We start from the raw sequence: 26,663 nt of genomic DNA, 5'->3' as shown, positions 1-26,663 counted from the left end.
AAGTCTTTTAAAGTACACAATATAAAATTACCCTTCACCTATTACTCTTAGGAGTAAAATCAGCAGATAATAAATTTGCCTTAGGAGCAGGTTCACAAGGTGGTGAAGAATTTTATCACTGAATTGCTTTAAGGTCCTCAACTTCCAGGCATACCAGGGTAGGGGTGATAAATTCCTCATGGTTACAAACACCCCAGCATTCTAAATCACCCTCTCATCTTCCACCCTTACCTTTGTGATGCTTTAAATATGAATATGTTAATTTCTCAACAGATTGTGTAAAGAACAATGCTTGTATATGAGAAGCAGAAAAGGCTCATGGGCATTTCAATAACTAAGTCTTGGTCTTACATATAAACCTCCTCATTTTCTACATAATGAATGATGCAACACAGGGTACTGTGGTGCACAGCCTTAAAGGCCACTCTACTTGATTCAATGATAAATCCAGGCACCTCACATATGTCTGTCCCCACAGTTAACTGGCACTCGCAGAAACAATTTACCAAATATTCCAAAGCATCCAAATATGAATGCACCATTAAAACTTGACAAGCATCCACTAATTCTGATAATAGCACCATTATCATTTTTAATTCTACCACCAGCAATTTGTGCCATTCTCTGATGGCGCAAATAAGAATAGATGATTACAAAGTAAAAGCTTGTTCCTTAGAACACAATATTTACATTTTGTGTAATAAAATATAATGAAAAGTTGACATTTTGGCCAAAGATGTACCAGGTTTGCCAAAGATTTACCAGAAAAGTCTATTGCATTCAAAACTGGATTCATTTGACCAAAAAAAAAATAAAGAAAAATGATTTACACACCGAGTTTTCCAAAAGAAATAAAGCAAAAGAACCAAAACACCTATTACCCTTCTTCTATTCAATTTTACATAATATTGGATAATTTAATTTTCACTATTTCATAATGACAAAAATAAAACTAAATGATACTAATGTGATCGGATTTGGGAGGGGGTGGGGAAGGGGAGAGGAGGAAGTAATTGCTTTTGTTGTCATTATCTTTTGGAGGTATCTTCACTAATACAGTCACGAGGCACCCTCTGCATTGATGGTAACAAAATGTGAACTTTCTAAACAAGGTTGTGTCCTACTCATGTTCAAGTCCCATGAGCCAAGAAACAAACCAAGACCAATAAACAGAGGAGCAATCCTGTAAAGACCCTTCCTGGTTTCTCTAAGGGAAGACTCAGAGTCCCACTGAGTCATTTTTAATATTTAATTTTAGAATGCCAGTTATGAGAATATTTTAATTATCTTTTTCTTTTTCTGTCTTTTTTGTTTTTGTTTTTTTTAATTCCTAGTCCTTATCACAGATCTTGAATATAGAAGGAAGGGAGCGAGTAAAGGCGAATCTGGGGGAGGCAGAAGCCAGCTTAGCCATCTTGCACATTATCCCAAAGGAGACGAGAAACAGCAAGTTACAAGAGGCAACAGGAAAATGCTTCACAGATCCTAAACAAGCAAAGAGCTGAAAGACCGGCATTAAAAAAAAAAGAAGACAAAAACATCTTTTTTTTAAAGTCCAGGCACAATTTTCAGGGCGCCATTTCTGAAGCACTCTGACGTGCCTTGGTACCTCTTAGAGCGCTTTTCTCTTACAGTCCAGTGAAAACAACAGCTAAAATAAAATATTTATAATGATCCCAACTCCAAGCACTTTTTTTTTACAACTTGATTGAGTTTTACTTTATATCATAATATTCACCTATTTCAAGTGTACAATTCAATGATTTTTATTAAACTTACTGGGTGGGGCAGCCATCACGATAAATCAGTTTTAGAATATTTTCACAATCTTATTAAGATCCCTGATGTTTATTTGCATTAATCCCATTCCCACTCCCAAGAAGCCACTAATCTACTTTCTCTTTTCTATAGACATTTGCCTTTTCTGGGCATTTCACATGAATGGAATCACACAATATTCTATCACTTTCTAAATATGTAAAATCACTTAACTTTGCTATGCCTCATTTTCCTCACAATGATCATACCTATATCTCACAGAGCTATTATAAGGAATAAATGAGATAATCCATGTAAAGTGCTTAGAACCCTGGCTGGCACATGTCAAAGGCACAATACACTAACTTAAAGTAGTTAATACCCTACTATGGTTTGCTGTCTACTACAGATTCTATGTCAGCAGAGCCTCAAATTCAACGTGTCCAAAAATGAACTCTCCCTTCAAAACTGCTTTCCTCCTAAGTCTCTTCACACAGAGAACACTCTGAGTATCCAGACAGTTATCAGAAACTTCCACAAATTCTTTCATTCTTTCCTACCCATTCTCACATCCAGTCAGCAAGTTCTAGAGTCCTCTTTCCTCCCTTGAATTTGCCTCTTTATCTTCATTCCCTGAGCTTTAGTCACAGTTCCTCAATTTTTTTTCCTGATTTAGTGCAAAAGCTTCCTACCTGTTCTCTCTACCTTCAGTGGTGTTTTCCTCCAATCCATCCTGCTTCTGTCAAAGGATTCTTTCTTAATATGCAAGTCTGATCATCTCTCTCTCCTTCAAGGGCCCCCCTAGCTTTCAGTTGAGCTCCTTAACGTGATACCCAGGGCCCATCACAAACTGATTTCTACCTACTTCTGTATTTCCGTCCCTGGCCAGTCTCCTAAATATGCCCTTGGTACTGGTCGTTCTGAACAACCTGCAGTTTTCTCAATGTGTGAGCCAGTCTTAGGGCTTCAGGCAAGCTAGTCAGTTCACAGCACCCTCGAGACGGCCATTTGCCTTTCCCAAAGCTCAGCTCAAGTATCACTTTGTTAATCAGATTCCCGGTCACGAATCACCAAGCATGATTTGGAGGTACCTTCTCTGTCCAGAGTTGAATGAGGTAATACTCAAAAAGAAGCTTTCACAGTGCCATCAACTCAGTGAAGTGGCTCTTCTTGAGCCCAAGTTCAGCATCACTTGACTTTGGTGAAGGGTAGGGGTGGGGAAAGTATGGAGGAGGGAGGGAGGTGTGTGGGAAAGGGAGGAGAAGCAGAGAGAGGAAATGGGGAGAGGAAAGAGAAATAGGGTATGAAAGGACAGCAAGGGAGGAGGGAAAATGGAAGATGATAAAGGTAAATCATGCTCCCTGAGGACAAAGGATGTTGGAGGAGAAAGAGGAAGAAGGGGTAAGACCCACATCTCCGAGGGGGGGCTTTTCTTTTGGGCATGAGCCTTTAGTAACAATGTGAACCCTTTCTGTTTCCCCTTCCTGTGATGATAACCATACCATTTTTCTTTCTATTTTTCTGATTCTGAAACACTACCACTCACAGTGATTCTAGCCCTAAAGTGGAGGAAAAATTTACACGCTTCCATCTGCTGGAGACAACATTTCATTTCCTTTCTAAAGCATTCTCCACATTAACTGTCAATCAACCAAGAGTTACTTTTCAGGTTCTCCATCTGTTTTCATTTTTTTCATTTCTTTCATCAGAATCCACGGAAAACTAGACTTATTTCAATATGCCATAAATATCAAGGATATTTGGGTGAAAGAATCAGAGTTAAAAGAGGTATTAGAGGTTATCCAAATCAGCAGTTTCCAGTACTTTCTCCACAGGCCCCTTTAAGTATATCCACCTGCACTCAACCCAAGGCCTGGCTTTCAAATAGTTTCTACACCTAACTTTGTCTTTTCACAATGCAGCTTTCAATTTTAGTAACCAAAAATCAAAGCTAACAATCAGATTTTCTGATAAACATAAGCTACTCAGTGCTAAGACCCCTGAATTTATATAATTATTAATCAAAACCCAAGACAAAACAAAATCTCAACATTTTGTTAGCCTATATGATCCCATATTGGATAACTACAAGCTTAGGGGTTTTAATGGAAGTTGATGGTGGATTCTGATTGTGAATTTCCATGTCCCTTCCCAGGCTTCAAGCTACTGACTCCAGCCAAACTCTTCCAAGGTTAGAGAGGTGAAAGCCCAAGAAATCTTAGAGCTCTCAATACTGCTGATGATCCTTCTTTTCTGCACTGTTTCTTCACAGGACCTTAATAAGTGTCTTCTTATCCTGTTCTCATCTTGGAATGCACAAAGAGAATTTAAGGAGTCCATGAACTTGGATGGAAAAAAAAGTACATCTTAGCTTTCACTAGTCATAAAGAAACTTAGCAATGCCTTTAATTCTGAATAAAGGCAACGAACCATGGCAGTGATTTCATCACCAGTAGGAATCACAGATGCTTTTCTATCACAGTACAATTGTTGCAAATTTCTCAAAAAATCATTTACCCTCATCACCACTTCGATATTATTGCAGTTAATGGATCTACCACCTGGTTTTGTTATTAAATAGATTAATAAAGAAGGATATATTTCACTATACAATAACTTGGTATTTTAGTATCTTGATAAATATATTTCAATTTGGGGGCTTCTATATGTTTTGTTTTATGCAAGTAATACAATTTTTTAGGAAGAAGTCCATAGGTTTCAACAGATGGACAAAGGGATCCACGACACAAATAAAAGCTGCTTTGAAAGCAAAATTCACTCAAATGCATCTCTGTGTACCCTGCAATAACAAGATGGGGTAATAAAAAGTAAGTACTTCTTTGAGTGCAATCTAACACAGTTAGTGGGGAAAAACAGGATTCAGTTTCAGATCTCCCGAACTCTCGTGTATTCCGATGCTTTCATAGAGGGGGTCAGGAGCCTGAGCTTCAGAGACAGACATGTGTGGTTTCAAATCTGATTCATCATTTAATGGCCAATGACCTCAGGCAAGTTACTTAACCTCACAGAGCCTGTGTCCATGTTTATAATAACTGCCTTATTGGATTGAGAGGATGAACTGCAATGAAATATGTAAAGAACTCACTATGATATTCTGCACATAATTTAATTATTAAGAAGATATAATAGGGACTTCTCTGGTGGTGCAGCAGTTAAGAATCCGCCTGTCAATGCAGGGGACATGGGTTCAATCCTGGTCCATGAAGATCCCACATGCCGTGGAGCAATTAAGCCCATGTGCCACAACTACTGAGCCTGCGCTCTAGAGCCTGCGAGCCACAACTACTGAACCCGCCTGCCACAACTACTGAAGCCCACGCACGTAGAGCCCGTGCTCCACAACAAGAGAAGCCACTGCAATGAGAAGACTGCACAACACAAGGAAGAGTAGCCCCCGCTCACCGCAACTAGAGAAAGCCCATGCGCAGCAATGAAAACCCAACACAGCCAAAAATTAAAAAAAATTAAAAAAATAAAAAATATAATAATCTACTTCATGCCTAAATATCTTTATGGAGTTTTTCAAAATATTATTTATATCCCACAAAGCTTTATCATTCTCTAAAACTTTACTGCCAGTGTGATGCCACTCTCCACATAACCCTCAAAATCAGAGCCTACTTTCTTCTCAAAAGAACTCATGGCCCCAGAAGATCTGAAGCTAACAGCTAGAGCACCATGGCCCTGACCCTAGTTTCCATCTTCAGACTACTAATAAGTCCATCTTTGAACCCCACATGAAGCCACACTACTTCCTCCTGCCTACTCCCTCCTGATCATCACCCTGGGCAGCCTGATGTTTTTCATCTACCATTATCCATGCCGAAGACACATGCAAAACTCTGCAGTAACAGTTTTGAAGTTTCCATCATTCTAACAACCTGACATTTCGTCCATGAATCCATATGGTTCACCATTTGCATGCCATTCCACTAACAGAGCACCTGACGGATTAGACAGAAAATTAAAGTGTATGAAGCTGAATTGGATTTCATGCTCATAACAAGCCTATGAGATCAGGAATTACTGTCTTCTTCATAAATGAGCAAGCCCAGGTTCTGACAAGTCACTGACTTGCCCCCTGTAACACTGCCAGAGAGTAAAAAATTGAAGAATAAACTCAAGGACTCCCACTAGTCAATGATCCATCGTACTTGATTTTTCTTCCCTTTATTAAGAGAAATATTTAGCCCATTTTCTCAATTTCTTATTCCCCTGGAGAATTAAATATACAACTTCAAAGTATTTCTCTTTTTAATGCATTATTCAGGTATTATGTTCATAATGATCGTGATTCGTTCAGATCCTGAGTTAAGTACACAATAGGCGAGCTGGAAATGACTTGAGATGGAAATACTGGACTGCCTAGAAAAGAAAGAAGCACGCTGGCAAAAGCAAGAATCCAAGCAAAAGAAGAAAGAACCCAAGCTACGACAGCCAGATCAAAAGAGGAACAACTAAAAGGGAGACTGTAGTATACTTTGAACTTTGTGGAAGAAAACAGGGTACCCATGCTGGAAGCCACATTCTCCTTGATGTAGCTCAAAATGATCAATGTGATTAGAGCAGAGCCAATAAGATGTCTAGATTCAGACATGAACCCCTGCCAGCGGGGAACTGTGTCTCAATTGATCACACAGCACCAAGCCAAACCCTTAAATCTGAAATGTGAGTTGGGAGGGTAACTTCAATATAAACACTGATTTTATGGATATGATTTCAACAGTACACATTTTCCTATTACTCCCATAAAGTATTTCACTGATATATAAATACCTCCAAGCTTTACATAATGTAAGTGCTTGGACACGTTCACATATCACCATATCTTTGGCTCAGAGCAGCATTAGCAATTCACCACTTGCATATTGAAAAAACTACAGAATTACAACAGGCCTAGAATGGCTGCCAACAAATTTACTGCCTCTGTGCTATTTGTAAATTGATTGTTTCTTCTTTGGCTTATGGCAAGTAGAGAATTGCGTATAAACGCATATATATTACATATCTACTCATAAAATTTAACATAAGGATTGAACTTTCCCCAAACTCAGAATATTGTGATACCCTTTAAACAAGGGTATCACAAGTAATACAATATATTAAACAAGTATTACAATATATGTTTGATTTAATGTGTCTCTTCTAGCTTAATGTTTTTTAATTGATTTCACTAGCTCCAGGTCAAAACCTTTCTACCTAAACGTCTGCTTTCACAGAAACTGTTTATTACCTGGCTTATGAATTAAGAACTTTTAATAGGCCCTTATTGAAAATCAAATGAACAGGTTATTTGGTGTTGTTTTTAAGCAGAACATGTGGCTACTGGCTAAAATGTATTCTACTTACTTATCAGGCCTCCCAAGTTCATATCACATGCAAACATAATTAGTTATTCTTCAACTTAACTATTGAAAATAATACCAAAGGCAGCATTTTCCACTCAGTAAGGATTAATCTGTCTATTATTTTAAATTTGCAAACCAACCTTCGAAGTACAAATTTTGAAAAGCCAGGTACGACTGCTTTGTAAATCTTACACTTCTAGCCTCACAAGTTAACAAGACTCCTGAAAAGTTTAAGAATCAGATATAATCCTGCAGTAGGCAATCCTGGTCCTGACACCGATTTTTCTACCTGAAGACAACCACGTGCAAACCGCAACCATTTGACAAGTGGAGACTCTAAAAGAACGTGTAAAATGGCAATTCAGTTCAAAGCAGAAACATACGGCCTTTTTCCTTGCCAATAAGAAAAAAACCAGCGCATTACTGAACACATTTTATCAAGGGTGCCTCTTGGGGAGCCCAGAGAATGAAAAAGCATCAAGACGAGGCTGTCAACAACCAAGCAGTGACGCAGTCACTTTGTAGGTGTCAAAACCTCAATCACAGAAAATCAGGACCAGTGGGCCGACCCCATGAAAACTAGATACCAGAAGAATACCAAACAGCTGCTTAGGGCTGAGCTAAAGCCAGGCCCAGACCCCGATCCGGTGGGGGAGGTCAAGCAAAACACTTGGAGAACAGGTTGAAGCAAAGCCTGAAACAATGTAACAAAGCAGCAGACAGCTGGGCAACAACTGCTGGAAAACGCAGGCTTGCGCTCCAGAGGCAGGGGAGCCAGGTTCACAAATAGCTCCGGCAGCGTTCCCTAGGCGGCCGCTCTGAGATGAAAGCAGTGGGCGCTTCCTTGAGGCCCAACGGGACTGCCAGGCTGTATGGCAGGGGCTGGGGCACCAGCTCACAAAGACATATTGTTGCCTGAAAACCCACTGCTCACGAACGAACACACTCAGGATCCAGGGACCAGTTAGGACAAAACCCATAAACGACTGCAGACACGTGACGTCCATGCCATCTAGTCACTTACTGCTATTCTAGACAAACAGGCCGCAGTTGGCCAAGTTCTACCAAAAATCACCGGTGAGGACTCACTATAGTGTCATCCAAGAGAAAGGGAAGTCAGTAACATTTTACATCTGTAAGACTGACCTTGAGTTTTAACTCCTAACAAGTGTATCTTAGACCTGTGTTTCCCATCAAATATCAGGGAACCCCTGAGAGGGCCCAGGGACCAGTAAGATCGTCCCCTGCTCTCAGGGACCAGTAAGATCATTGCTGGAAGAGTTTTATAAGTATGTGTTTCCATTTAGATCAGGAGGTGGCAACCTTTTTGGTTAAGGGCCAGACAGTAAATATTTCAGGCTTTGCGAGCCCCAAGGTCCCTGTTGGAACTACTCAACTCTGCCATTGTAGAGAGAAAGCAGTCAGAGACAACAAATCCACAAATGGGTGTGGCTGTTTAAAAAACAGGCTACAGGGTACACTGGCCCACAGGCTGTAGTGCCTACTCCCAATTTAGATGATAGTCCAGAATACACACACACACACACACACCCCCCCATATGAATGAATGTTCTACCTCATATGTGTGACCACCTCATAACTAAGTAAGGCCACATGACTTCTGAGATTGCATTTATGATCGAGTTGGCACCAAAGAGTACTACTCAAATGGTTAAGGGTATTAACAGACTGGAAGTGGACATCATGGGTTCCATGGACATGTGTGGTCTCCCCCTCTTCACAGAATCCCTTTTCCTTCCTTCTAATGAACGCCCTCTATCCTATACTGCATATGGAATGGGCTAGGCAAACCTGCTTCCTCTTCACTCCGATGCCAGACCAGAGGTACATTTCATGGATGAGCTTGAAACCTAAGTCAGGATAACTAAGATCCCCTCTGGAGCATTCTGGGAGAGCTAGGGAAGAGATCTTAGGTTGCCACTGGCCACAGAGACCACCAAGATGGCCAGACCAAGAGACGGAGAAAGAAATGAAGTCCTCAGGCCTCATTCAGACAAGCAAGAGGTTCTGCCTTTTCTGAACTGGGCTTTGGGCACTTGAAACCTTATTATCAAAATAAACCATGCTAGCAAAACTAAAGGGCGGATGACAATGTTTTAGCAGCAATTCAAAGCGGCAATACAGGCATGCCAAACTCCAAAGCACCCACAGCATCTCCATGCTGTGACAGCTCACTGCTTCTTCTTACTCACTGAGGAAAATAAGCACATCCCTCCACCATCTTTCACCCCAAACTGATCTACATGTCTGCTTCCTTTTTCACCCACTTGCTCCAGACAGAAACCTGAGAATAGTTCCTCTCCTACAACCCTCCACATTCAGCTTGTTACCAAGTGACGTCAACTTTTCTTCACATTTTCCTTTCTATTTCACCCCAATTTTTTTCACCTCTGTTTCTACCTTATTTTAGCCCTCATCACGAACAGGAATACAAATCCTCCAATATAATCCTATAATGGACCCCTTTCTGGTCTCTCTGCTTTGGATTTCACCCTTCTTCAGACAGTTCTCCAAATTTTATCAGGGAACACAAGACCCTCGGTGATCTGGCTCTCGCCTACCTTGCCAATTCATCTCTTTTCCCTCCCGCTCCCTACCCTCTACTCTAGCTTTATGCCCTGCTCTTTGGACACCATGCCTTTCTCTTTCTGCACATTTTTTTCCCGAAATAATCCTCCCTCTCTCTCATTTTATTAAGCTATTTCTTATTTGTTCTTCAGGAATCAGTTCTCACAAGTGCCTCCCTCATCCTCCCGCCCAGTCTGGGGTCAAGTGCCCCTCTTACGTACTCACAATCATAAGCATGTCTCCCTGTTAGGGAAACTGTCTGTTTACTTGGTCTCCCCACCAGACTCTAAGATCCTTGAGATTATGGACTACATCTTCTTCAGGGTCAGTGTCCCCCTTATTAAACATGGTTCCTGACACAGCTAAGCATTTACAAATGCTTGCTAAAGGAACACAGGAATGACAGCAGCATCCCACACTGATGCTTTCTTGGGAGATAACGCACTTCTAGATAAGAATGACTTAACACTTTTAAATCAAAGGCGAATGTCTATTCGAGTGGATTTCCTGAATTTAAAATAAACCACATCAAATCTTTCTCCCAAACCTTGAATAGAATTATCATATTTTTATACTGTAATTTGCAGAAATCAGGTTACTTAAATGGTAAACATACCCTTACCTTTTCTTTCTCTCCATCACATCTAGTAACAACAGCTGTTTCTGGTCTCTGAGGTAAGTGACCAGAATACACAAAACAATTTACAATGTTATTACTAAGTATCCTTAAATCTTTTGGTTGGTGTGTGTATAAGGACATTATCTCTTTACCAGTTTTGCTGCTTTCTTAATTTCTATTCGTCTCCTTTTTTCTAAAATCAACGCTGATAGAATAGAAGTTAGCAGGAACTGATATGATTTTTCTTGGGAAAAAAAAATCCTTAAAATAAAATTAATCTCCTTTAAGTGAAGGAAAACTGATAATATTTCACAAAAGAAATCACTCATTAGCTTCCATTTACTCAAGATTATGACAGAGAATACCATTCTGGTTTTCAATAAAGTTATAGCTACAATGTTACTTTGGCCACTTTCTACCAATTTCAGTTGATTCTGGTAAACTCTTTCTGAACACACAAATAGCCTGCAGACATACACAAAAGATTTTCTTCAAATGCAGTAGGTAAGCTGCATGCAAAACATTTACTCTGTTTTTATATAGATTCCCAGTGATGCTCAAAGAAAAAACATTCGGGATAAGTTCTGGTTTGTGTTTAAGTTTTTATTCCGGTTTAGAGAAAACTTTAAAGTAAATAACGTTCTTGTCATATCTTAGGTTTTACAGGAAATCTTTGATCTTCATTTTCAACCAGTTTTCATAAATAATGATGACATAAAAAGAAATAAAAGTGAAAATCTAAACTTAAGATTATTCTTAGTATTGAAAACAATATTAACCTTTAAATATCATATATGGTCTACCTTAAATCTACAAGGTTTGCGTATATGAATAAAGTGTCCAATTTAACATTAAATTTGCTAATTCTCTCAGGCTTTAGTTTGAAAAATAAACCCAACCCCCTCCCCAAAATAATGAATTCTCAGAATGCAAATTCTAAGTACACAAAGATGAACATCTGGGTATTTATTATGATAACTGCCTTTAAAAAAAAAATACAAACAAGCTGCTATTTTATAACGCACACCCCAAATTCCGCATGCAATCAAAATCTACCAGAGAATTTTTTGAAACACCAAAGACCTACTTTCCACAAATACAGTTGAATTCAGAGGATTTCCATTCTAACAACCTGTCTTGATTTAACCTCAAGAAGCTGTCAATCAGTTGCTGCTCTGGTTCTAATCCACAGAGGTACCAATCAAAATGACCCATCTTCCATTGCAGTGCCTCTGTTTTCCCCTCACGAAGAAAGGTCATCCCAATTCCTCTATAATGATCCCTCCTCTATACCATAAAAGGAAAGCACTGTATCATAAACAAGAAAGGGGCAAAATACTCTTCAAGTCAACTCCTCTCAATTTCACCAAAGTTCATTTATAGGGATGTCAAACTTAACCTTCTCCTTCATAGTAGATAACCCGTCCTTTCCATCCAACTCCTCACCCTGGAGAAATCCAGCTGTTGGTCTTTTCTTTAGTCTTAAAAATCAACTGCTGAGGCATGTTTAATAAGGTCCTGAATTATTGGTTTCTTGTACTTATTTAAATTAATCCCAGAGAGTTGAGAGCCATCGTACAGAAACCATTTGTCGTTTCCCTTTAATAAATGAAAACAGTATGACGGATCTTTTTTTAACCCATCAGTAACAGAATCTGGTTTATTAAAATACTGGATGAAATTTTCACCTGAACATTCTAAAAATGTTCCAAGGAACAGATGTGCACTAGAGAAAACTAGGCTGCTATCCAACAAGAACCAAAAGTGCTCTCCTTTTTAGGAGCTTGCCACTTGCTGTTAGAATTTAGTTATTAATAGGAACAGAGTAATAAACATTCCAACCAATAAGAAGGTAACACATGAGAAATAAAATGATGATCATGGCTGAGGTAAAAACATCTGTGGTTGATATGGTTTGTTGTATTAATGCCTCATTTTCATTTTCACTGTAAAACATTAGATCCCTAGTTGATCTGGCATGTGTAGCAAAATGCCCAATGTTTTACTGAAAACATTATCAATTGCCTCCAAATGGCCAATATCATATATAGTTCTTAGGCAAATGAGCCCAAACCCTAAACCCTATAACTGTGACCTGCTTTAAGCTGGAAGAACCCTAGAGGATCATTAGAGCCTCACCCTGACTTTAAAGAGGAAACCGTGTTATAAATACAGTAAACCTTCAACATGCTAAGCTTACTTGGACTTTGAGGGGGAAAGTATTTTCTTTTTTGGGGGGTGGGTAGTGGGGGAGAAAGCCAGAAATGTTAGTGTCAAATGGTAAGTAAACATGTGAAAGATCTGTTTTAATCAAGAAAGAGATCAATATTCTTAAAGGCAGAACTACTTGTAAATAAATTAATGTGAGATGTAGGTCCTGGTGAGAGAGCAAGTTAGAGAGTAAAAAGCTTCCCAGCAAAGGCTTCAAAGAACAGAGCTTTTCTATCCAGTTTACTCACTGTAAAACAAAAGATATATAAAAAGTATTCCTGGGATTTGGGCTAACTCTCTATTCCACATTACCTTTTGCAACATAACCGAAAACAACTCCATATTTTCATTAATATTTTTCTTATTAATATTAATAATGAATAACTTAATATTAAGATATGTCCTTAAACAATGATTTTCCTTAAAAATCTAAGCTACACATCAGAGAGTGAAACAATTCTTATAAGATGCTAAGAAATCATAATTTTGCCTACGCTCCTACACACAGTAAGTATTATCTAATCTAAAGAAGAAAGTCACTTGAAGTGAAGAAGATGGGAGATATCTGAGTTCTGATTTTCGTATGTACTTTTTTTTAATTGGTTGTTTAATTAATTTTTTTTTTATGTTTTAATTTTATTGGAGTGTAGTTGACTTACAATGCTGTGTTAGTTTCAGGTATACAGCAAAGTGATTCAGTTATACAGTTAAGTATATACCACAAACATTTTATTGCCAAAATTTGTGTGTGTGTATGCACGCATATGTGTGTATATAATGGTTAAATTTCAACATCATTTCTCCAAACCTATAACCCAAGATGAAAATTAAAATTTTAAATTAGTAATTATTTAATATACTTCACCGAACTTTTCAGTGACACTAAATCTATCTGCAATACCAAGTTAAATATTATTGGAAATAAGTTTAAATTTTGAATATTGGCTTTAAAGAAAATTCCCTAAGTGCTCTACAATATTTTTAGATGTTATAACGATTTTAAAATATCAGCTATAAAGTTAATGAATAATTTCTTGATCAAGAGAAATACTTAATAAGTATCTCAGATACCACTGTACCAGGCATTTTATAAAACTTATTAAATTCTCCCAAGAACTCTAGGTATTACTATCCTCATTCTATAGAACAGGAACAGAGGCTAGAAGAGTTTTAGTAACACAATCAAAATTACACAATTAGCAAGTAACAGTTCTGGGATTAGATCCCTAGTTTATCTGGTTCCAAAACTCTTGTGGTTTTTGTACTTTTTGCCACCTTGTTGCTTAGAAAGGTCTAAAAGAAAAAAAAACATTTTCTAATTAGTCACAAAAATTTATCACCAGGTTTAGATATTAGATGTCACCATCTAGTACATGCACTAAGCACACTTACTACAGATTCTCAGTACACCACTGATTAACACAAACACTTCAATGCAGAAAAACTTCAGCTTATCTGACATCTATCTTTCCTAATCACTGGGCTGCCAGAACTGCTCTAAATCTGAACATACTCCCAAAAGAAAAGGGGTTTCATTGAAGAGAGAGATCATGAGTACCCAGTAACAATATACCCTGCCAAGCAGAACCAGAGTACCAAAGATTATTCACACCCGATGCACTGCAATTGGTCCTTTCACCCTGCAGAAGGAAAGAAGTGCTCAGATTGGCCAGAATATCTATTCAAAATAAGCACAGAGACCAGAAACAAAGGGAAAGCAGCAGAAAAGAAATACAGGAGAGCAAAACCTGCTTCTACAGTGAGACCAGGGACAGCTGACCAAAAGGGTGGCCAGAGATTAGAAGCAGAGATGGGGCAGGCAATAGAAGCTGAGACCACAGGAGCTCAACCATTGACTATGAGTGAAAAAGTGAGCCAGGACATGGAGTAGAACACAGCTCTGTTCTCAGGGGAGAAGAGAGTGAGATGCTAACGTACGGGGATAACTGAGTCATTCATCCTCTGGTCCAACACCGTCTACATCTAATTGCAACATCATGCAGCTTTTTAAACACACAGAAAACATTCATCAGACTATTCCATTCGGTCCTCACTCGGTGGTTGGCAGCTGTTATCATCATTTGCACTTCCTGACCAATTACAAGACCAAGTTTTAGAGGCTTAGTAGCTCAAGTACTAGTTAATTAAGTGTTATTTCCGAGACTAAAGACCTCTCCTCTTTTATCTTGGCCCAGTGTTCTTTCACAATACTGCCTGTAGTACAGAGGACAGTGTTTTAAAAAGAAAGAAAGAATTATAACTTATTTTAGAATAAGTTCTTTAAAAAGATTTCTACTAAGTAGGAATGGAAAACTTCACATATATATGGTATTCACCTATTCAGAAATCCACCAAAGCGCCCAAAGGCTGAGGTATAGTGTACCAGGTTAAAAAAAAAATCAAAGGGGCCCAAGCATTTCTAATACTATGTAGCTATACCTTTACCCAGTAGCATCACGCAGTGCCTGAATATCATTAATAAATCTTTATCTTTCCTACTCTCAGCTGCCTAATGCCTATATTTTGCCACCTGCCTGACATCTATAATCTTCATTCAGTGTAAGCCAAGTTTCCTTACAAGGGATTGTTCAACAAAAGTACAAACTCATCAAGGCACTGGCTATAGACTCAGTTTAGGCATCAGCATCTATTCAAGTCATAAGCCTAAGGCAACCGCCTATCAGTTTATTTGTAAAACTCAGAATCCAACATCTGTCTCCACAGTAACTACAAAGAAGATGATACTGTAAATGCAAGTTGGTGACAAGATATTTCAATAGAGATCATCTCCTAGATTTTAGCAGGCTCTCTACCTTTTCAAAATGTACACAATATCTTAAACTCTTAAGATCAATTTAAAGATGTCATGATTGAACAAATATAAAACAAAACAGAGAGATTAAATAAAATGGCTAAACTCATACGCTTTTGAGATATAAAAGATTATCCTAAATCTTTTTTAATACAGGAATTTAGGCAGTCTTTTCCGAATATCTGTAAAACACACTGAACTAATGTGTACATTACATGAACCAGCCGTATCTATCACACCTGGGAATGACAGAAATGCAGACTCTTAGACCCACTCCAGGCAGAATCTGCATTTTAACAAGCCCGGGTGATGTGCAGGCAGATTGAAGTTTGGGAAGCGCTGATCTAGAAATATATATACATATACATAGATGGAAAGAGATCCAACAAGAGGCCCAGCTCAAAAATGTCCTTTTAGGAGAGGTACCAAAATATCCATCTGGTTCAAAGAAACTGAGAATTTGAACTGCATTTTAAAAGATTTTCTAAAAGGTAATCATCCATATCAAAGGATGAAGGTAGGGTGTGGAGGTGGGGGGTTATGAGAGAGGACCAGGTCTAAAGCCCCCTGGCCTACCACAGGCATCCTCAGTATCATATCAGGCCTGAATTTAAAAGAAGCTACTAAATACTCTCTCACAGAAATGGTTTACTTTATGTTAATGACATACAAGAGGTTTTAAAACAGTGAAATTTCATTTTCTGTTCAACATGGAACGAAAGCCAAAAACACCACTGTTTCTAAAAGAAAAAATACAAAGACTCTTAAAAATATAAAGGTGGAGGAAACCAAAAGAGATCATTTCGATAGGATATTTTAAATAGAAGACTAGATATCTGTGGCAAACTACAGTTGGTAATTTCAGGCTGGACACTGGTGTCTTTATAATAGATTTTTGTTCAAATCTCAAATTCATTTTCTTTGGTTAAGTCAGTACATATCCCTATAAGAGTGGGTTAAATTGTAAAACCTTATTTCTTTAATATAAATTCAGTGACACAACTCAGCTCCATTTTTTTTCTTTCAATAGAATAACAAGAATAACCTTCCTATTTTAAATAAGGTTTACCAAATGAATTCAGGTATACTAGTTTTTCACATCAGTTAGAAGTAATTGCCTCCCACTAAAGGGCCTATTTCTGCAAATAAAAATGTCTTTTTGCCTGATTAAACTTCTTCATCATCGGAGAACTTTTCTTCTGCAAACTTGTAGTTGGAAAATTTGCCATTAGAAGCTTGCTTTGTCAAAATGAGCTCTTTTCAATTTCTATGGGAGAGCAGTCCTGTAGTTAATTATTTGGAGGAGGAGGGAAACATCCTATTCTAAAAGTACACCTGACAAACTATTCGGACCCAAGTATTCTACCTTAAGACATCTTTTACAACCCAAAGCAGCAGGCTCAGTATTTATAATACCTTTAAAAACCTGAAGATAGGAGGGCAGAGGTACACAAAAGATAGTTTATAAAACAAGGAGAATGGTCCCCAGGGGAACAACACAGCTGCCAGCCTTACCCCCCTTTTCCCAAATGGCTCTGTAATGACAATATACAATTGTTTCCTAGTTAAACCATAATCATAAGACTATAGTGAACTTGCTTTTTTTTTTTTTTAACTTCATGCTCCTGAGGAATAATCACACATTTATTATAATAAATTCCACAGAAATAAAGACTAGTCATCAAAGACAAAAGGAAAGACACATTTTATTTGGACACAGCACCTACCACATAGCTGCTATTCCAAGGGCACTGATGTGTGTTTCATTTGACAAATCATGTAATTTAGTCAGTCTCCTTGACAATAACTATATGCTGTGCCACGCTTCAGACCCTGCCTCACCCTGATATCACAAAATGCCCCAGCAAAGAAATCAAGAAACAAAAGCTTACACCAATTTATCATAAGCAAACAGCATCTCCTCTGCCACGTACTAAGGTACTTTTAAAACAGATACAGTAGCACTGCCCTCAAGCAGCGCAGCATGTTTATAGCCTTGGAATAAGTAAATGTACATATAATTTCACTTATTTCCATGATAAAATGGAATCTAAAGGTGGAGTTAGGGTTTTGAATTCTAATCTCTTTTCCAAATTAATTTTTTAGACATCAGCAAGTCAAAATCTCTCTCCATCTCATCTTTAAAACAATCATTTCTAGTTACTCAAATTAACTGTATCTTATGAAGTGCCCTTAAATAAAATAAATTACTTTAAAAACACAACAGAAACTTTTAATGTAGAATCTTGAAAACAAATCATTTCAGTGTCCCCGCCTTCTTCAAATTTCTCCTGAATAGATAGGCTTACTCAATTCTTTCCTACTTACCTGTAAAGAAAAAAGCTCACGGTTGAACCCAAAATTGTAATTCCCAAAAGTTTCTAAAAGACTGAAACAAACATCTATAACTTTTATTCTAAGAAACCTTGAGTACCAGAGAAACTGACAGATGTAACTGAAAAACTAAACTGTCAGAGTGGAGGAAAAGAGATCAATAGAAATTTGATAGTGCTGCATCTTGTTGGAATTAACTGCCTAGAAAATACAACCAAAATAATCTCTGAGGCAAAAGTCTTCAATCCCTATGACCAGTCAAGGCAAATCTAGTTAACTCAAAGAGTTCAGCCACTGCAGACCTCCAAGGAAAACAACTGACCTGAACAATTAGGAAGGAGCCATTTGGGAAAGGTATTCTAAAGCTTCCACAGATATGAATAAAGTGCCAATGGGCACCAGGTCAAGAAGAAGTCCAGTTCAAACCATCGACCATGGATCCTCAGCTGAGATGCTCTGGGAAAGAAGCCAACAGAATCCCAATAAAAGTTTAAAAATACGAGTATCAATCAAAATAAACATGAGTCAATGCAAGTGAAATTCTGCTAAAGGACAAGCTATCAGCATTTTTTATGTCTATCACCAGATTCCCAGATTCAAACACTATATAGTACCTGGTAAAGTACAGGTAGGAAAGGACGGACAGGGACACTTACTGACAATGGGGAACAGCTGCTGTTTGTATTATGCACCATATATAAGGGAAGCCCATGTCTAGTGGTGCTCATAATTAGTGAATTAATGAATGTAGTCCTTTATTCCTCATAAACACATACAAATCAAATCTTCAAAGAAACCATCTAGCGTTGTGCATAATTACACCTGTAATGATTCAAAACATTATGCCTTTTTCATCCCGTGAAAAATAGGATGTAGCTCCTGGTGATAGGCCTCTCCACTTTTTTCAACTAGGCTCTTAATGAGGACAGCTATTCATAGAGGGAAGGTCCTTACGTTCAGCAACCCACTTGTCCTTTCCATCAAGGCTGCCACACTTGTCACTTTTGTGAAGCCATTAAAGGAAGGACCCAAAGCTCATGTAAGACTTAGCTTCCAAGAGAGGACCAAAAAATTTAAGAGATGAATGTTAGTGTTGAAAGCATGTTGGGTGAGAATAATGAAGTTATAAGAAAGTAGGTCTGTCAGCCACAGATTTATCGGAGTGCCTTAAGGGTAAACTTTGTCCTTTCCTAATGTTATGAAGGTGCCTGTTTTAGAGAAAACGTACCCTTCGCCTATGATAAACAGCTGCACCATCAAGGGCATTTTAAACAAGTGCTTTTAGCGCGCTGAACAGCAACAAAGAGATTAGGAAGACAAACTGCTCTTAACTCATGTTGGAATCCAAAAGGTTGTAGCTATTTCAGAATTATAGCAGCAGGGAATTCAGTGTTACTGTAGGGACACGTTAGCTCTGAAAAACTAAGTGCAGATGATGAGATGATGTAAACTAATAATGTGCAATAAATGCAGTCCCTCCCCCAAATATAGTGTATTTATAAATGAGAAGAACTAAGAGACAGATGGCTGGCAAGCAATTTCCCCTATGGCATTTGCACATGTCCGTTCAGTGCTTCTATCTGGGTCATTTGCTAGGATAAACCCCATGTGACAAGCTCGATGGAGGTAAGGCAAAGTGGTCCATACCTGCTTCACCGAATTTTAATTTTAATTTACTGTTAAGAGGTGTACTTATTCAAACAGCAAAATGAACCTTTTCCACATAGATCTGATTAAACAATCAAAACTTAGCTAGAAAATAAAATGTCACATAAAATATTTCATAATATTTCATAAACTATGAACTGTACCCACTGGCCTTTTTTTTAGTACATTATCAACTGGGAAGGAAATGAGAGTACAATAACACTCTTGTACACATTAGCTTCTTCCAATAAAGACCTGAATAGACAACCTTTGATGCAAAGCAAACTTCTCCCTTATTTACTTTAATTTTATAGTAATTCTTTCTAAACATGGTTTTACTAAATACCAGATATGCCTTCAGTGGTTGAACATACTAGAATTTTAAGATAACAAACCCAGATTGGTCCAAGGCAAATTTATTAGAGAGAACTTTTCAGAGAGACGTTAGAGGGACTGATCATTTCACAAGCTATTCTTATACCAGGTCAAAAACCAAACAGATAATAACACTAAAAGACCAAGTAGAAAGTATAGTTGAATATCTTCAGGGAAAAAAAAAAAGTTTTTCTAAAAAGCTTGTCAATATACCTTAAATCCTCTATTCCTTCATTTTAAATACTGTTAACCAAACTCTTTATAACATTAAGGAAAAAAAATCTTAACAAATGTTTCTGTAAAACTGAGATTTACATTTACACCTGAATGAATAACCAAATTAGGGATGTGCTACTGAAAGTTTGGAGTAGGTTTGATTTCAAGAGTAGAAATTCCTGCTGTGGAGTTGCTTCTCCAAGTTTCACAAAATTACTGCACACCAATAACTAAGGAACCTAAAGGTAATGCTAATGATCATGGGTGAGTTTAAAAGTTGCAGAATGGGCAATAAGGAAAAAAATTTTCAAAGCAGCCACAAACGCATTTCCCACTTTCAAAAACTCAAATTGTCTTTTTTTAAAAAAACTAATGCATTATTTTACTCACATGAGACTAAAAAGATGTATTCGGTGCATTATGTTCTTACTTATCTATCACAAAGGGCATGCCGTCAATTAGATGATATGTGCCAAATGAAATCACACTACGAAACAGCAGTTATATGTTACTTTTGTTGCTTTGAAGTAAACTGACTCTTCTTTTAGTGCTGTCTTTATGCAAAATATAGCAGGACTTCTAAAGAGGATGCAGGGGAAGTGATGCAATGTTATCCTCGACAAATATGTAAGCGAGCAGAGAATTCGGGGTCAGCAAGTTTTTCCCACTGACCTAACATCAAATTTCTCCAGAAAGGGAGACAGTCCTTCACGAAGTCACACACAGCATGACTTCAACTTTGGCAAAGACTGCATGTTTATAATTCCAATTTTACTCTAACCACAATTTAAGATTCAATACAGCCTTTACTAGATTGAAGGCAAGGGGAGAGGGGAAGAAGCTGAAACTGTATATGCTTTTTCATCAGATACGATGAATTCTACTCTTCTACTGTTTGTTTCATCACATCAGAGCCATAGTCTTACATTTAGCACAGAAACACTTGTAAAATATTCAATTTTACCATAGGGAAATTGATTTTGCTAGAAGAAGGTTTCAGATTACCACTTAATCTCAACCAAGCTACATCAAACACTGAATATAATTACATATATAGTTTATAAAGTAAACCTGAGCACTACATTTAAAAGAAATGATAACTTGGAGAAGTACCACAGCAGTAATGTTTAAGCTGAAGCAATAGAAAGCCCTCCTACAGTAAATGCCAGATTCTTCAGCTAAAATGCAGAGTCTTGCTTTAGTTAAGCAAGTCGAGCGTAAGAGCCACCTCCCTTCCTTGAGCTGCTCCTCCACTCCCAGCACTGCCCTCTCCTTGAAGAACCATATTTCACAAAAGTTCCTAGGGTGGGGAGGGGGTGAAGGGGAGTGGGCGGTATTTCGGCAGAAGCCACAGATGTAGTTTAAACAAAGTTTTACACTTGAGTCTTTGTAGTGTGAAATGGAGTGGTGGAAATAAACACATTATCATCATCCTACAGTTTCCACTTGACTCCCCAGCTATTTTCCCTGCTTCTCACACAAGCGAGTTAGAGCAGTGAGACAGAAGAAACCTTGGCACTGAATCACCTGAACATGCTATGCAGACACCAAATATGTGCCATGCTTCTACTAATACATATTTCATAATTTCTAGGATTCATAAAAACCAAGTGTGACACTTGTAAGATTTCGTACTCTCAAGAGTATGTGATTGCATATGCAGTTCTGCTACCAAGAAAATTAGAGTAAAATACACTTTTCAAATTGTAACTAAGTGTAATGTATATTTACAGGTCTTCAACATCATAATGGTATATATTGTCTATATGTCATACATTGGGCATGCTATCAATTAGATGATACGGGCAAATCATCACATTAAATTCATCTATGCAGCTAGGTATAACTCAGGAATTTTGACGCTCCATTCAATCTATAGCAGGTAAAGAACTTATAACAATTGCCAACTATCAAAGCACAACTAATTTATCATCACACTCACACCATTCTGCCGAGTTACAACACTAACACTTCTGACTGATGATTAAAGAACACAAAATAAGCATTAAGTCTACAGAGAAATGTACATGCAAATGTAGTTTAGTTCCAGCCTTAATCTTTATTAGGATAGTTTCTTCTGACATGTACTTTTTAAAGAACTGGACAGCAATAAAGAATAGCCACACCATGCTATTTGCTTGATTTATCACAGTGTTCTACAATAGTTACAGTATTACAGTAAGTTACTTTTTTATATAAGCCCTAAATTATTGGTTTAAATGCTTACTCTTCAAACTGTCCCCAACAGTGCCAGTAACTGCCCAGATTCTTCCCTGAGCTCGCTTTAGTGAAAAGTCACCCAACTTTGGAAGCAAGAGCTTTTCCTGCCAATATTCTAGAAATAGCAGGTGCAGAGTAACACAAAATTGGAGGGTACAGAAGCAGCTGACCTCACTCTTACACACAGACCATTTACTTCTCGAAGCACGTAGCAAAACTGCTGAAATGTGTACACTGCTTAAAAGTTGAGGAAAAGTTTATGTGTAACAGTGGCTTCCTATCAACTAGTCTCTGATAGACACTACATAAAATGAATTAAGAAGGGTTTGCTGGATGTTCTTGTACCTATTATCAGGGTATTTCATAACAGACATGTGGGTGTGAACCAAGATTCGCTGACTGAAGGCATACATCCATGAACATGCTTTTAGCTGTAGAGTGGGCACACGAGAGGATACAGAATATGGCTAAGCACCACCGGGAGAAAATTTTGCCTTCCTCTCCCCTCACTATCAACCACTTTGCTTAAGTTCACTCACTGCCTCACCCTGACCCTGAGGATCCATTCACTTTCCATAACCCAGAGAGGCTGCTGAAAAGCTGTCAAAGTAAATCTGTGCTCACTTTTTGGATGGTTTAATTTCAATGGAGCATGAAAACACCCCAGGACGGTTAATAAGTTTAGCCAGGCGTGCTGTTCTCCCTAATATATTTTAATTATGCATCTGTTTTAATTGTAATCAGATTAAGTCACCGGAAAGGCACAAATTGGAATTTTCCCTAATGGCTATTAGAGCTTTTCATCAGTTTCTAAACACTAACAACGTTTAAAAAATAGGTAGAGACACGAGCACAACTGTGACATTTCCCAGAAATCGATGCAGTTTCTTTGACAACACAGTTCAGGTCTCATTAGCCACCCAAACTAACCCAAACGCAGAAGACAACTTCAGTCTCTAGGGGCGTCTTCTTCCCCAATTAGCACAAAAGAATCGCTAACGTCTAATGTAAAACTCCCAAACAGAAACGAAAACCCAGGCTTTTATAAAGTGCTACTCCATCGATCGGTGAGGGAGGCGGGGGAGCGTAAGAGATGACCAGCAGCATTATCCTGGCTCAAAGTAAAGTACACCATACGTCAAAAGGGAAAGTTGAAACAGAGTGCGATTTCTCCACTATTTTGGCAACTGTCAAACGTATGTTTTAACCTCGGGAAATAAGTGTCCCATCAATAAAAGGAAACATTACAGGGAAGATCTATTAGGGGACGGGGAGCAGCTTCCTTCCAGACCAGACGTAAAATCGCTCAATGTGCTTTTGTTGCACCATGGAATACCTAAGATTATTTTTTAATACGTTCATTAAAGAGTTTCCCAAATTGCTGTGATTTCCGCTAAGAAACTTAAGAGTCTGCCAACAGCCTAGAAGCAAGGGAGAGGAACCTGCTGCAGACTAGGAACCCAAACTCCCTCAGCCCGTCCAGTGCGCCCGCGTCCCCGGCGTTTGCTTTAGGTGTTGATGTTTACGCGTCTCCTAAACCTTCAGGTGCTGGACCAGTCCCCCCAAGACGCACTTCGAACCTTAAAGCAGGAAGCTTCAGAGCTGTCGCGGAGTCCCCAAGCAGCCCGCCACCCCTTCCTCTCACCCCCTTACCTGTCATCGTAGCAGAAATCCGCACTCAGGGTGTTGAGATACAAAGCGAGCCCCAGAGCGCTGCTCACCAACTCTGCAATCATCTCTCCACCGCCTTCCCTCCGGCTCGGCTACCAGCGCGAGGGCAACAGCGGCAACAAAAAACAGAAGCATCAATCCCCACCTTCCGCCGCTTTCTCCTCCCAGCTTCACTTTTCCCTCGCTTCCCCACCCTCCCTTCCTCCCTCGGGTCCTTCCAATCCACCGTTCTCCTCCTCCTCCTCGCGCCCGTCTCCGCAGCTCCTGCGTCCTCCCCGGGTGCGGGCTCACACCGCGCTCCCCATGCCCTGAGCCGACGAGCGGCGAGCGGCGTTCGGGCTCCGCGCCCCCCGGCGGATGCACAGGGCTAGTCCTTCGCGCGGCTCGCGCCCCCACCCTAACCCATGGCAGTGCAGGGCGCCCTAGGTGAGGAGTAGGACTCGGAGGAGGTGGAGGAGTGCGGGGTGGGGACAGAGGGACCGGACCGAGCCGGGCTCTGAGACCAGCTGGAGGAAGAGAGAGAGAGAAAGGCGGGTGGGAGGGACAAGGCGAACCGCCTCCCCTCGCCGCCTCCCGGTCGCACCGCTCCGGTGCCGCTCGGGCACTCTCCGGCCGCCACAGCGGCTGCAGCTCATTCACTCTTTATTAGCTCCCCTCCCGGCCCCAGCCCCTTCTCCAATGAAGCGAGAAGCGGTGGCTGGAGACTCCAGAAGCTCCCGCGTGGGGTTCTCGGAGCTGCCCCCCGCGCCTGCGTGGCCAACCCTCCACCGGGTTTGCCCAGCCCCTTTCTCCACCCAGATCCGCCCCTAAGGTTCCGCCCACGCTACCCCCTGGGCTGAAGGCTCCTCCCACTCTCTCCCCCGGCCGGAGGCTCCTCCTCCCCACCTCCCGCCCTCCTCTTGTTTCTTTCACCTTCGATTTCACTCTGGGAAGCCCAGGGAACCCAGGGGCGACGGCTGGAAGACAGCCCAAAGAGGTAGCTGGAGTGCGCCCTGGGCGGGGCAGCTAGAGGAGGAACGAGACCGAGGAGGACGCAGTCGCTCGCCCCGCTGTTGCCTGGCGGCGCCTAGCACCGACTGGATCTCAACCCCAGCGCTGCGTGTGCCAAGCGCTGCCAGGCGTAGGTCCGGTCAGCTGGAGAGACTTCTGGGGACCGGGAGAGGAAGAACAGGTTTGGCGAGTGCTGCAGACTTGGTTGCCACAAACACACACGCGACCTGTCACACACCCTCACTGTGCGTGAGCCGAAACGGTGCGGGGGGCGGGGGGGGGGGGCGTTGGAGAGCTTGACGGGTATATTAGGAGGGAGAGATTTCAGCTCCGAGCCGACCGTTGTCCCGAATGTCAATGGAGAGACATGTGGGGAGGGAAATATTCCCGCAGTCAGGTTAAAAAAAAGGACCCCGAAGAGGGAAGAAAGACTAGCGCACACACATCCATACCCCGCAGCTGCGGGAGCTTTTCGTGGTTTCAAGGGAGCTGTCAGGATGACCCCAAGAACACGGAGAAGAGACGCCTGTACAACCGAGTACAGCGCTATCCTTACACCTAGGAAAGCGGGAAGCTAATGCCCTTTCCTTTCCGCCCGGATGCAGGACTGGATGGAAGACGTCCAACATGATGAAATATGGTGTAGAAGAATGGTCTGTGTAGAACGAGCTCTGGGTACTAAAGTTGCAAGACCAAAGAGGACCGTGGGCTGCCTGCCACATCTCCTCCCGGCTTGGCCCCTTTCTGGCTGGACGAGTGGCTCCCGGGACCGCGATGAACACTACTGCAGCGCCCCCTGCTGCATGGCAGCCACAATGCATGGAAAACAGACCTGTAGAGGTCTGAGTCCCTCCCTCCCCCCCATACCTCGGCCATAGCTCCAAAGGCAGCACCTAACCAGCAAGCTCTCCAAAACGGCGGCAAGAAATTGAGCCCCCCGGATGTCTGGCAGTGGCCTGAAAAGCAAATACCGTGGTTTGGGTGTCTGCAAAACAAAGTAACATCTTTTCCTGATTTCACAAGGAAACCTATGTATTCACGGGTGAAATTATGAATATTTATTATACCTATTATGCCATGCACGAAGGGCCCGTTTTTGTGCCCTGGGAAAGACATAAGTAAACGCACATAAGAGGGAACTGTATCTTTAAAGGCAGAGACTGATCTTTTACCTTTTTTTTTTTTTAACCCCATAACCTCTGCTCACTGTCAAAAAGTTTTTAAGATCATATCAATTGGCCCATCAAGGTTCTCTGTGTCCCTCCACTGCACTTACATGTTGATACTGGATCCTAGGACACTGGAAGAAGGGCACCCTCCTCTAGAATCAGATGCTTGAGTTTGCGCCCCCACTCTGCTGCTTACCGTCTGGGTGACCTTTGGCCAGTCACCTAACCTCTTTGTGCCTCAGTTTTCTCACCTATAAAACAGTGACGATAATAATACCTATCCATGGGCACTATTATTATGAGGTGAAAGTAGTTAACATGTGTAAAGCACCTAGAAGCGTCCTAAATGCAATAGAAGTGGTAGCTGTTATTTATTACTACTACTACTACTATTATTATTATTCTCTCCAACTCCCTCTTATCCTTTAGGTTGTCAACTAACACCTAGGTGTTTACCTCCAAAACATACTCCCATCACATCCACACTGCTCCAGTCCTAAACCAAGCTACCCATGTTCCCTACACGGACAAATGCAGAAGCTTTCTAAGTGTTCTCCTTACCCCTACTCCTGCAGTTCTCACCCCTCGCCAGTCATAACTTCAGGTATTAGATAGAGGATTCTTTTGAAACCCTATGATCTCCCTGCTAAAAGAAAATGTTCAATGATTTCCTGTTATACACA

The 26,663-nt window shown here is 40.2% G+C and overlaps 1 protein-coding gene across 6 annotated transcripts in view; it reads right to left on the bottom strand.

The window, feature by feature from the left end:
• TMTC2 (transmembrane O-mannosyltransferase targeting cadherins 2) overlaps positions 1-24,533 on the bottom strand; it is an 889,490-nt gene extending 864,957 nt beyond the window's left edge. For all 6 annotated transcript variants that reach the window (XM_036865958.1, XM_036865961.1, XM_036865962.1 and 3 more), the window contains exon 1: positions 23,804-24,533. In XM_036865958.1, the coding sequence (XP_036721853.1) occupies positions 23,804-23,886 (83 nt within the window). In that variant the 5' untranslated portion in view covers positions 23,887-24,533. The remainder of the gene's footprint in view (positions 1-23,803) is intronic.
• Between the last annotated feature and the right edge of the window lie 2,130 nt (positions 24,534-26,663).

Source organism: Balaenoptera musculus, chromosome 10, assembly GCF_009873245.2.
Source record: "Balaenoptera musculus isolate JJ_BM4_2016_0621 chromosome 10, mBalMus1.pri.v3, whole genome shotgun sequence".
Taxonomy (NCBI): Eukaryota; Metazoa; Chordata; class Mammalia; order Artiodactyla; family Balaenopteridae; genus Balaenoptera; species Balaenoptera musculus.
Note: the sequence above shows the minus strand (reverse complement) of the source record. Positions and strands in the feature narration are given on the sequence as shown.